General features: G+C 39.1%; 1 protein-coding gene across 1 annotated transcript in view; it reads left to right on the plus strand.

Annotated features, from left to right (window-relative positions):
* The window catches only part of XRN2 (5'-3' exoribonuclease 2), an 85,080-nt gene that overhangs the window by 30,567 nt on the left and 40,852 nt on the right, over nucleotides 1–13,661 (plus strand). Inside the window, exons 16-20 of the mRNA XM_084622280.1 lie at nucleotides 142–260; nucleotides 2,532–2,667; nucleotides 7,941–8,048; nucleotides 8,130–8,219; nucleotides 8,744–8,816. Of these exons, the coding sequence (XP_084478406.1) occupies nucleotides 142–260; nucleotides 2,532–2,667; nucleotides 7,941–8,048; nucleotides 8,130–8,219; nucleotides 8,744–8,816 (526 nt within the window). The remainder of the gene's footprint in view (nucleotides 1–141; nucleotides 261–2,531; nucleotides 2,668–7,940; nucleotides 8,049–8,129; nucleotides 8,220–8,743; nucleotides 8,817–13,661) is intronic.

Consider the following 13,661-nt stretch of genomic DNA (forward strand, 5'->3'; position numbering starts at 1 on the left):
TTTAGGATTGTGTAGCGTGTAGTTTGTTTTTAAAGTAAAAATAACAAACGTTCTTAATTCTTCACACAAAACCATTAATTTGAATATGAAATGCGTAATAAAACCCTTCTTTCCTGTGTTTATATATGATTATATCCCTAGACTCCTTCAACATCTCCTAATACTAGTTTCACTTCTGATGGCACCCCTTCCCCAGCAGGAGGAATTAAGCGAAAAGCAGAAGACAGTGACAGTGAACCTGAGCCAGAGGATAATATCAGGTGAAGCCATTTTTTGTAGCACTTTGTTAGCAAATTGTTGAAGTAGATGCAGCCTAATTAATGCCATTTAGCTTAGAGCAGCAGTGCCTTCAGATGCTTTCCTATGATCTTTTTATCCATGAGTAATTAATGTGGAGGGTTAGAATATTCAGTAAATTCCAGTGAGATGTGTAAACTATAGCTGTTAAATCTAAGTATCTAGATTAGTATGCATACAGGTTTTTGTCCTCCAAGCCACTACTCCCTTTGAGACCAAGCGCTAAATTGGCTAGACATTCAGTGTTTAGCTTTGATTATGTGAGCTGAATGCCACTGTTTTGCAAGTGAATTTTTGAGCTATTTAACCCATAAAGTTCAGTTATACTAGGTGTGCAGCTTTATTTATATTGATTACTGAAATACATCTTTTAATATTGATTTTATACTGGGTATGTATGTTAGCTATGAGCAAGATGCCCTCTGATTAAATAAATGAAGGGGTAGGAATAAGGTGAAAACAAGTTTAGCCAACTCACTCATAACTCAAATAAGGTTTGAACCAAGATCTCAAAAGGTGAAAGGCTAGAGAAATCCACTGTCACTTCATTCCCTATTTGGAATAGCTTCATGAGAAATGTACCAATTGGTGGTGGTGGGAAGGGGGCGGGGACCTAGGTACAGAGAGGAAGAAAAGTTTATTTAAGTGTAGCACATTAAAATCTTAGTAGGGTGCAAAGTTTGAGTAACATTCATCACTGCATCCTGCATTCCATATTTGATCAATGTCCTTTGATCTTATGCCAAACTATTCTTTCTTTTCTTTTCCTGTGCATTCACACTGAAGTATAAATTGGCAAGCAGGAAACCTTGATTTAAATATTTGATATTTTTGCATTTATACTTATTAATTTTTCCTAAAGACAGGTTTATTGTCATTTGTTGCAAATAAACATGTTTTAATATATCCACCAAATATAGCCATCACACTAAATTGGTGGTTACTTTTTGCTAACTAGGATGCACTGTCTATACATATTTATTTAAGCAATTACAAAGCTCAACATACATTTATTCACATTCTTAATTTTTACATTTTTATTATTTTAGAAAATGTTGAGTGATCCGTTTCTTATGTACTAGGCTGTCATTTTACTTGTGATTTGTGCAAGCCACATTTGGATGGAAATCAGAATTCAGTTAAAAATGCAAAAATCTTAACATTTTAGGATTGTTTTGATTAACTAAAACAATATCTTTAAATACACTGGATACATAAAGAAACAAAGATGGTTTATCAAAACATATTTTGCATTTAAAACTGATTTAGTAAATGAAGTATTAACGATAGTTAGTGAACAGACTGTGGGCCAGACTTTCAAAGATACTTAGGTGTCTAAAGATGCAGATAGGTGCCTATTAGGTTTTTCAAAAGTTCCTAAGAAGCTTATATGCTTCTTTATAAGCTTATATGGATGGGGGTTGGGGGGGTCAGAGGTTCTGATGAGGGCAGGAAGTGGGAGGGGGTGGAGGCAGTCTGTTTGGGAAGGCATAGCCTTCCCTACATGGCCCTCCATACAGTTTTGCAACCCCAGTGTGGCCCTCTAGCCAAAAAGTTTGCCCACCCCTGAGTTAGATGGTTGTCCCTTGACTCTGTATCTAATTGAAAAAGGGAACTCCTTTCTCAAGTCCTTAAAACTTGAGGAGAGCTCTCTGATGCAGCATATCTTTAAGTGCTTTTAATAGATTATAGTAAGTTTAGGTCTTAACATAGGTTGTCATAGCTTCACATTTTAAATAGGTTTGTTTGTTTTTAAAAATAAAAATGATTTCAATTTTTTTATTTTTTGAAAACTATCCTTATCCACTCAAGCAGGGTTCAGGGACAGCATCTTTTGTAGAAATCACAATGCTGTCCAGGCAGCACAGAATAAGGACTAAACTGCTCCTCAGGGTGTTACTCCTGAACTTTCAAGTTTGGCTTCCCCAATCATAACTTTCATCTCAGTCCCTGGCCAGTGTGTTTACTCCTCTGGCTCTTGGGTCTCCATCCGTCCCTGCCCACCCTCTCCAAGCCCAGGTTTAAATTAGTAGAAGATATGGTCAGAAATCAAATGGTAATTTGGGTTGGAAGTGACTTTAAATTGGTGCATCTCTTGAGATGAGATGCTCGCCATACCATTACCCTCATGCTAATACAGCATTTGCCTTAGCTTTCGTTGCGAAATCTGAGACATTTAAATATGTAATATGAAAACGATTATAAACTAAAATCTAATTGTGCTTCTTGTGTAGGTTATGGGAATCTGGTTGGAAACAGCGCTACTATAAGAACAAATTTGATGTTGATGTGTCTGAGGAGAAATTCCGTCGTAAAGTTGTACAGTCTTATGTTGAAGGGCTTTGCTGGGTTCTCAGGTACTATTATCAGGTACGTAAATTTTTATTCTATTAAATTTAATTTTCTTCCCTGTCTGCAGCCCGTCTGTCTTTCAGTAGATCATGGTTGTAAACTCTCACGGATCCATAGGATTGGTGCTACACCCCCAGCTTTGGAAAGAACCTTGGAGGAACCACTTCAGTGAGCCAGACTCTCAAGGGGTCTCGCTCTTCCTTCGGGGTAGGCCTCACCGCCTCTTGAGACTGAATCTCTGGGCTGCAGCCCTTCTTCACGCTGAGCTCTGTTCAGTGAGTCCAGCTGAGGGAAACTCGGGTAGAGACGTGTATTCTCTTCAGGGATTAATGCGCCTCTACCTGTTATTTACAGTGACTCTCTTAACAGCTTTTCAAAACAGCAGGGTTTATTAGGCAACTGGACACAGCATAGGAAGTCCTTAGGTTAGCACAGAGAAATGATGGTTAAAGCATAGTCCATTCTGGTTAACCCAGAGCCTGAGCCAACCTGTAATGAAAGTCCATTTTCAGGCTCTATCGGATGTTCTTAGTCAGTTCCCAGATGCAAGGGCCCCCCAGCTTCCTCCAGAAGCCTGCTCTTGTCTATCACACCTTCCAGTCCTTTTATTCTTGAGCTGGGGTCTTTGCTCAGTTTCCCTATTGAGAGGCAGGGAAATCCATCTCCCCTTGGGTCCTTTGGTATGTCAGTGTCCTGATGATTGGGTTTTCCACTGTCTTCTCCAGTTTTCTGGTGATAAGGGGTTTGCCTTGGCCAATCCTTTTTAATGACCCATTCAGGCTCTCGCAGCCAGATAACACACAGGCCTGTGTCTATTTAGCCTGTGCTAAGGGCAAACTTAATCCTTTTTCCCCACTGGCAAGCCATGCAAATACATAGGGAACTGAGGCACATGTAGGATTCATAAAATATTATAGAAAATTCATGCTTAATCACAACATCAATAAGTCATTTTAATATTTTCTTACTAACGGTAGCTGAACAGCAGAGGATTGTTTCTAAGGGAATAAAAGCTGTGTGAGGTCCCTTCCAAACCTGATATTCTATGAAATGTCCGGCACTGTAAATATTTGAAGCTACCAAGCTTTTTCTTTGAATTGAGGAATATAGCAATGTAAGGGCTGGTAAAACTAATTGCAAATGAGTGAACAAAGGGGAAAGAATGCAAAATGCTTGTAAGAATTTGAGAGGTACAGAATTGTCAGTCTTCTCTGTGGACTGTAGTGATGTTTCATGAAGTGCATTATAATTGAAGTAATCTATATCTGATTTAAATCTTTTGATAATTGAGATGTCAGATTGGCAAGAGATTAGTTAGACATATTGGGGATTGTAGCAATGATGGTTAATAACTAGTTTCGTGCTCTGAGAACAAAATAAGCTGAAGTTTGTATGAAGTGGGAATAGATAGTTTAAATAATATCAAGTAGCGAAGATAGTATGCAGCGGTGTGTTTTTGTTTGTAGGATGTGTTGTCTGTTTAGTTTTTGTTGGTGCTATTTCAGTATGAAAATATGATATGTAAGTGGGGTTATATTAACTAAATACAAAATTTATTACTAGTTTTTCTTGTGATTTAGATCAGTCTGCTAGGTCACTGATTTTAATTTGTATTTTGAAATGAAATACTACATTTAGAGGTGCAGGATAGATTGAACAGTGTTTTAGGTTTCAGTGAATCATGAAAAAGCCTGGCATCTGGTGTGCCATTTTCACTTTCATGTAGGTAACAAGGCAGGGTGTTTGCCATTCTTTAAATTTTGAGATTGCATGACAGCTAAATATGAACGGTAGAAAACATGTTTGCAAGTTGTTGGCCAGAAATTCCTATTCCCATAAAGATGCTATTTCTTGTGCAAACACACATTGCTCATTTTAATAACTACGGTCTTTTTTTTTTAAATCTGAAGTGGACTAGAGTAGGCTAATTGTTAACTCTATCTGGTTTAGTTTTAAAGCGTAGCTTCTAGAAACTTAAGCTGTGTAGATGAATTTGTCTTTCATAAGAACGGCCGTACTGGCTCAGACCAAAGATCCATCTAGCTCAGTATCCTGTCTTCCGACAGTGGCCAATACCAAGTGCCCATGAGGAAATGAACAGAACAGGTAATTATCAAGTGATGTCCCCTATTCCCAGCTTCTAGCAAACAGGCTAGGGGCACCATCCCTGCCCATCCTAGCTAATAGCCACTGATGGACCTATCCTCCATTAACTTATCTAGTGTTTTTTTTAACTCTGTTATAGTCTTGGCCTTCACAAAATCCTCTGGCAAGGAGTTCCACAGATTGACTGTGCATTGTGTGAAAAAATACTTCTGTTTGTTTGTTTCAAACCTGCTGCCTATTAATGTCATTTGGTGACCCCTAGTTCTTGTGTTATGAGAATAGTCTCAGGCAAAGAGCCCTCCTTTGGGATTTGAAAAGGATCACTTTACACTTGAAGAAATGATGCTCAGGGAGACAATAGTTTAAATGTCATGAAATTCACTTGCTTACCCATAAACTGCATCAGAGGAAGAAAAAAGCAGAAGACTAGAAAAAATGGAGGTGTAAAACAATCTAACTGACAGCAATACAAAAACTTCCTGTGTCCGTTCGCCTCCACTGTAAAGGAAGTCAAAAGTAGTACCACTGTTTCCACAACATAATTTGCAAATTCGTGAAGGCAAGCCATTCTGAAAAGTGAACAGAGTAACCAACCCAGCAGATCAAGTCTCATTCACTTAACGTGCTCTTGTCCTTCTTTCCTGTTAAAATTCCATCAAATCAGATATGGTCTCACTCAACCTATGGAAGACCATGAAACTGAAGTTAGTTGCGTTTAAACCCATTAGGACGGTGGCATGCGACCTAGTACCTCTGCATGTGTCCTGTGTCTGAAGAAGCAGTAGGAAAGAGAACCTGTGCTTGCTAGAAAGACGGAACAGTTTTAAGATTCAGCAGCTAGCCAAGCAGTCAGAATGGCTTTTTTCTGCAGCTAACTCTGTAATGCTTACCACCTTCTTCAGGAATTTGAGAGACCACTTCCGTTCTTTAAGATTTATCACTTTCCATAGGATTTCACTCTGCGAGTCTGCAGATTTCACTCTGTGAGTCTTCCTTTGATTATCAACAGCTGACAAAAGTATCTTTTTCAGAAACTTACAAAGATTAGATTTAAAAAGGGAGCAAAGACTTTTTTTGCTTGCATCTTCAAGCTTTTTAATGGACAGCTTCACTGAATTAATCTCTTCTATATCCAACTTGCTAAGACCTGTTCAAAAGTAGGATTCTGTGTGCTGAAATGATCAAGAAATGTCAAGATTTAACTGTTCCAAACCGTTCGTTGTGACTATCGTTCAGGTTGACTGCAATCTTATTCTGAGTTTTATACCTAAAGAAGCACAGGCATACGTACAAGCAAAGTAGAATGCTGTAGAATGCTCTGATCAAAGTTTTAAGTAGGAAACTTACTTGATGGTTCTTTGTTCCATCTTTTGCCTTAAGAGAACATTCTTCATCACATTTACACTTGAGAGGAGAGTGAGTTGTGAGCTTTGATTGACAAAAGTTGTCCAATAACCACCTACTAATTTCCTCTCCAAAGTTGTCAATTATGCTTTTTGCTCCTTCCCAAAGTATCACGTGCATCCTGGGGAGACATGACTTCATACTGAAAGGTTATATGGAATTTTAAACTTTTTGCTTAAATGGGACCAAGACTTTGAAGTCACTCAGATACCCAGATATACAGAAGATCAGTGTTGAGGGAATACCGTTTCCACGTAATTTTATCCACTTAAAGACATTATGTAGTGAAATCTGCTACTTATTACATAATGTCTGAATACCTGTCTCTCTTATGGCTCATTTAACTAATACCAAGACAGCATCTGTCTGCCTAAGTAATGTTTCCATACTTGATATTTGCAGGATGCAACATGGAGTTCCGTTCACACCTTTACAAACACTATTTTGTTTTATGACCTCTCAAGCGGATACCATAAGAGGGCAGCTTAGCAATCACTATTTATTTAGAACACCTCAGCCTGCCATCCTGGGGAAGGTATTGGACATGTAGAAGCCACCTCACATATGATTGAGAAGAGGTTACTTGTAACTAGTTCTAAGATAGTTGCCTACACACATTCATACTTCCCTCCTGCCTTATCCTCTTAGATACTGTGGCAGTTGGGGCTGCATGCCCCTCCTACAGCTGTGGCTACCAAACATTCAGTGTTGCAAGGAAGGCTTGTGACATGGCTATTTAGAAGGTTCTGAAACTCTGTTGTTCCAGACGCACATCGCTCTAGGGAATATGCAGAAACTACATGCAATAGTAACTACTTCTGGTTAAGTGACCTCTGCTCATTCTAACACACAAACTTCAGACAAAGTACACACAGCCAAGGATTAAGAACTAGGACTAGAACTACATATGTGCTTCTACGCATTTTGAGGAGAGGGGGAGTATGCCAGTAATGTAGGAGAAGTCATACTTTCATGAGTAAGGTCGCTACTTTGGCAAGAGTGGCTGTTGGAATACTGTTCAGAGAACCTCTTCTGGATGTGTGTTTGGATGAAGCAGTTCTATCTCTGGTAACAGGCACAAAGGGATGTGTTGACTTAAGACTTTGTCTCAAAAGTTCTTCAGGAAGTCCCTGCAGTCTCCTTCACTGCCCATTGAGTTTAACCACATAGCCTTCTGCTGAATTCTTGGGACACATCTGTTCAGCCTTGACCTGAACTCTGGTGGAGTAGCCCAATTTCAAAAGAGATTTAGAACTAGCAACTCTTTCCTCAGTGAACCTGGGAGGCAACTTTCCCAGTTCTGTGACTAAGGATGTGAATCTGTCATGCAGGTCATGGATTCAGTGACTTTCCAGAACCTCTGTGACTTCTGGGGCGGGAGTAGCAGCCTCAAGGTTGGAACAGTGGCTGGGGTTGGATCAGCAACCCTGGGGCTGGAGCAGCAGCGGTCAGCCCCTCCCACAGGAGCAGCAGCAGGGCTGGGGCAGCTGCAAGCTTCTGGCAATGCTCTGTTTTGTCTGTTTTCCCCACCCCGGTATTTTTAGTAAAAGTCAGGGACAGGTCACAGGCTTCCGTGAATTTTTGTTTATTGCCGCAACCTGTCCCTGACTTTTACGAAAAAATACCCTTGACAGGTCTTAACTTTATCCATGACATGGCTATAACACTGGTGCTCACACTGGGTTAAGTTTAGTCATCTTTCGATAGCCACTAATAGTATATGTGACTATTTAGCTCTTCTGAGCTGTATCATTTATTAGTCTCTTGTTTTGCAAAACTAGGGTTGTGCTTCCTGGAAGTGGTACTATCCTTTCCATTATGCGCCATTTGCCTCTGACTTTGAAGGTATTGCAGACCTGCCCTCAGACTTTGAAAAGGGTACAAAACCGGTAAGAGACATTAATTTATTATTCTGTCTTTTAATAGGTTATTGGAAGTCACTCACATTTTTCCTTTCTTTGTTTTGGCAGTTCAGACCACTTGAACAACTCATGGGAGTATTTCCTGCTGCTAGTGGTAACTTTCTACCACCAACATGGCGGAAGCTCATGACGGATCCAGTAAGAATCCTCTCTTTCTGCTACTGGTTTGTTTTAAAGGAATAATACTGACCGGGGAAAGTAACAATTTTACTTGTCTGGTCATACAGCTTTGTGAAACGTGAATCTTTTTGTTTCAAATGTTTGAATGTATTAAATGACTTTTCCTGACCTCATTTCCTTAGAGCAAATCCAAAATCTCTGCTTCCAAGAAACCCTGCGAATTATTCCAGACCTATTCCAGATATTCCTATATTCCTATATTAAAATATTCCTATTCCAGAATTATTCCAGGCCTAGCTCCATTCTCCTGAATTCCCCCAAAATCCTATCCTGCTTGTCTTCTTTTGCCAATCCTTGAATCTCTGTTGGGTTTGTGGGGTTCTCCTGCAGCCTTCTAGCTTGGATGGTATTTTATATTAGTGTATTCCTTTTCATTAGCCATATTAAACAGTTTTGTGTTAAGCAGGATAAGAAACAGAGAAGGTTCATCCAGCTATATGCAGACTTGTTTCTAATGGTCTTTTGATTTTTCTCAAATGCAGGAATCAAGTATAATTGACTTCTACCCTGAAGATTTTGCTATTGATTTGAATGGGAAGAAATTTGCTTGGCAAGGTGAAATTTAAGATCTTTCTCTATTTGAACTTGAAACCTTAATCTTCATTTTGGGGGATGTCTGAAAAAGGTGAACAAAATAGGAAAGGATTTTAATTAGATAATGATTAATGAGGTTTACTGTCATATTTGAATGCATTATTTAAGGAAGGAAAGAGCATTTTACAGCAGATTTTTAAAAAAATAAATTCATGTGAAGAGCAAATTATGATTCAGTAACTGATCCAGGATTAGCAATGATTAATAGTAATTTTAGCAGTCATTCTGAACCAGTTAACTTTGGCCAGAAATAGATTAATCATTTTTCTATTCTTTATCAGCCTTACTATATAATTATGTCTTTTGTCTCCTTTGCATTTAATTAATGGATCGTATTCTGTTCAATCAGTAGTTCATTAGTTCCTTGTGAACAATGCTGTAGGCAGTAGAGAAACGTTTCAGGTACATACAAACTAAGAATGAAGAAATAATATTTAGTACTTAATGTACTTTTTTTTTTCTTTAAAATATTAGTTGTATTATTCTGTCAATATTTAAATTAGGTGTTTTGCCAGTTTAATACAACATTGCCCTCCCATGATACCTCTGGTCAATTGCGTGCTCTCTGTCATTGTGGTATCCTCCCAAGTGTCCAAAAATAGAAATAACAAAACATCCTTTTCTTTCCTAGTTAATCTAATTCGTATAGAATAACTCAGTTGGTTTAGCTGGTCTACTAATTCTGGGTGCTGCTAATAATTTTGTTCTATAAGAAATGGTGATCCCTAGTATGGCTAGAAATGATTCCTATGCATATTGCTGACGTTAGACAATAGTGAGGAAAAAATACAAGTCCCCGTGGTGCAAATAGGTGTGCAGAGACTTTTCCCTAAGCTCTGGAGTGTGTACTCCCAGATCTAGATCTCCACTGTCCTCTCCCGTTTCACCTCCAGCGGGTTCATGCACTTTCTCTGACTCACCACCTTCCCATCTGTAGCCCCCTCCAAGCTTATGTGGGCATAAGGGCTGCAGGAGGTGAGATCTGGTTGCTGTCTAATGGAGAGAGGTGCTCAGATTTGCAACAGAGATTGGAATGGTGTTTGTGATGAAAATTCAGGGTGACTTGGTCAGGTAGTAGCAATGTTCTAAATCCTGCTTGAATATGGTGGATCTAGAGCTAGACTGGATTTATTCAAAGACGATGCCCAGATTACAGGTCTGAGCGACTGGGAAGATCACGTTGTCCATGGTGACAGGGATCATCAAGGGATGGGGCAGGACACCAAGAGCACAGTTTTGGGTGAAGACTTGGGCAACCATGAGGGGAGGTCAAAAAGACAAGCAGGGACATGCGTTTGAATGGAGAGTAGAGAGGTAGGTTTGAGAATTATCTGCACAAAGTTGATAGTCAAAGTCATGCAAGTGAATAAGATTGCCACTGAGGGAGTACAGAGAGAAAAAGAAGAGAAGGCATGGAAGAGAGCCTGTTGGATAGTTACCAAAAATTGAAGGGAGATAAAAAGAACCTTCCCAATGAAACACTGAAAACGTTGTTAGAGAGGTGAGCGGAGAACAAGGAGAGGACAGTCATGAAAGCCAACTGCAGACACGATTTCAAGAAGGGGGATATCCTTGTAGGCACCTGATAGATCAAGTAGGATGAGGATGATATACAGGGTCTAGGATTTGCTCAGAAAGAGGCTCTTACTGATTTTAGTGAGTTTCACAGGAGTGGATAGGAATTGAAGCTTTATTTGTGAGCCTCTAGAAAGAAAAGTGAGAGAGTGGTTGTAGATGATTTCAAGGAGTTTGCAGACGAAGGGGTGAAGACAGAGGCTGTTTGGACAACAGCTCGAAGATGAGTTGTGGGAGTCAAGTGTGCATTCTCTTATAACAGAGGCCAAAACAAGCTGCTTATTGGAGGGGAAGGAACCTGATGAAAGTGGGAGACTCAAAAGAGTCTATGAAAAGAGAGAAGAGATAATACTAATACCAACAGATAATGCAAAAATAAAGTAAGAAAATTGATCCTTATTAATATTAGAAACATCTTAATAGGGCAGCTAAGTTAAATGCTACATGTAAGCATCTAGTTATTTCTTACTATGGAATTATGCCAAAAATATCTTCAGGCCATGTTTTGTTTTTTGGTTGAGTCTATTTATTGCATCTTTGACTACACATTTTTTAGGCATGGTCCTGCAAATCTTCACCACAAAAAAAAAAAAAATTTAAAATAAAAAAAATCTAAGGATGGAAATTTACTACACGACAAGTATTTTAGAGGCTTGTCAATCAAAGGGATTTTCAAGGACTATTGGCAAGTTAGTGTCAATCTTGAAGAGTGTTAAATCCTCTGTTTAAATTGACTTCTCCTGATTGAACATGATCTTGTTAATTCATCGTGTAGGATTGGCAGTGCTGTTGCAGTTGAGGATTTGATTTTTTGAGAAGTTGGATCTAAGCAGAGAGTTTCAAATATCTTTGAAATCACTAGTTTCATACATCACTTCTTGTGATTTTTGGTGGTGTTTAGATAGGCTTGAACTCTTTCTGGTAACTTTGATTCTGTTTTGGAAAAGTAACTTTAACTTTATTATGTAGATTGACTGACACTGTAAAATATTCATAGCTAGAAGAATGAGATGTAAAATATTTTGGTAATATTAAATCAAAGTATATGACATAATGTTGATAAATTATAGGGATCCCTGTTAACTGCTTTTCTTAGGAGGTAATGTGCAGCAGTATTAAGAAGGAACCCTTTTCTCCCAATGTCTCCCCTTCCGTGTGCTGTAGCTCTAGTTACTTCTTAAGACCAAAGGTCCATCTACCCCAGTATCCTGTCTTCCTACAGTGGCCAATGCCAGGTGCCTCAGAGGGAATGAACAGAGCAGGTAATCATCAAGTGATGCATTCCCTGTCACCCACTCCCAGCTTCTGGCAAACAGAGGCTAGGGACATCATCTCTGCCCATCCTGGCTAATAGCCATTGATGGACCTGTCCTCCATGAACTTACCTAATTCTTTTTTGAATCCTGTTATAGTCTTGGCCTTCACAGCATCCTCTAGAAAAGAATTCCACAGGTTGACTGTGCGTCGTGTGGAAAAAATACTTCCTTTTGTTTGTTTTAAACCTGCTGCCTGTTTTCATTTGGTGGCCCCTAGTTCTTATGTTATGTGAAAGAGTAAACAACACTTCCTTATTTACTTTCTCCACACCAGTCATGATTTTATAGACCACTATCAGATCCCCCCTTAGTCGTCTCTTTTCCAAGCTGAAAAGTCCCAGTCTTATTAATCTCTCCTCATACGGCAGCCATTCCATACTCCAATCATTTTTGTTGCCCTTTTCTGAACCTTTTCCAAGTCCATTATATCTTTTTTTGAGATGGGGCGACCACATCTGTATGCAGTATTCAAGATGTGGGCGTACCATGGATTTATATAGAGGCAGTATGATATTTTCTGTCTTATTATCTATCCCTTTCTTAATGATTCCCAACATCCTGTTCGCTTTTTTGACTGCCGCTGCACATTGAGCGGATGTTTTCAGAGAACTCTCCACAATGACTCCAAGATCTTTCTTCAGTGGTCACAGCTAATTTAGACCCCATCATTTTATTTGTATAGTTGGGATTATGTTTTCCATTGTGTATTACTTTGCATTTGTCAACACTGAATTTCATCTGCCACTTTATTGCCCAGTCACCCAGTTTTGAGAGATCCTTTTGTAGCTCTTCGCAGTCAGTTTTGGACTTAACTATCTTGAGTAGTTTTGCATCATCTGCAAATTTTGCCACCTCACTGTTTACCCCTTTTTCCAGATCATTTATGAATATGTTAAATAGGACTGGTCCCAGTACAGACCCCTGAGGGACACCACTATTTACCTCTCTCCATTCTGGTAACTGATTAAAAGATAGGAAACAAAGGGTAGGAATAAATGCTCAGTTTTCAATCTGTGAGAGAACCTTCCCTCTTATCCCATGACTTAAGAGCCTTTGGTGAGGGACCTTGTCAAAGGCTTTCTGAAAATCTAAATATGCTATACCTACTGTGTCCCCCTTATCCACATGCTTGTTGATCCCCTCAAAGAATTCTAGAAGATTGGTGAGGCTTTACAAAAACCATGTTGACTATTCCCCAACAAATTATGTTCACCTATATGTCTGACAGTTTTGTTCTTTACTGTAATTTCAACCAGTTTGCCTGGTACTGAAGTCAGGCTTACCTCTGGAGCCCTTTTTAAAAATTGGCATCACATTAGCTATCCTCCAGTTATTTGGTAAAGAAGCTGATTTAAATGATAGGTTACAGACGACAGTAGTCCTGCAATTTCACATTTGAGTTCCTTCAGAACTCTTGGGTTCTGGTCCTGGTGACTTATTACTGTTTAGTTTATCAATTTGTTCCAAAACCACCTCTAATGACAGTTCAATCTGGGACAGTTCCTTAGATTTGTCACCTAGAAAGAATGGCTCAGGTTTGGGAGTCTCCCTCACCTCCTCAACTGTGAAGACCAATGCAAGTAATTCATTTAGTTCCTCCATAATGGCCTTATCATCCTTGAGTGCTCCTTTAGCATCTCGATCGTCCAGTGGCCCCACTGGTTGTTTAGCAGGGTTCCTGCTTCTAGTGTACTTAATTTTTGTTGCTATTACTTTTTGAGTCTTTGGCTAGCTGTTCTTCAAATTCTTTTTTGGCCGTCCTAATTATATTTGTACACTTCATTTGCCAGAGTTTATGCTCCTTTCTATTTCCCTAATTAGAATTTAACTTCCACTTTTTAAAGGATGCCTTTTTGCCTCTCACTGCTTCTTTTACTTTGTTGTTTAGCCACGTTGGCTCTTTTTTCGTTCTCTT

The sequence above is a fragment of the Lepidochelys olivacea genome (genome assembly GCF_965140295.1).
Source record: "Lepidochelys olivacea isolate rLepOli2 genome assembly, chromosome: 3".
Classification (NCBI taxonomy): Eukaryota; Metazoa; Chordata; order Testudines; family Cheloniidae; genus Lepidochelys; species Lepidochelys olivacea.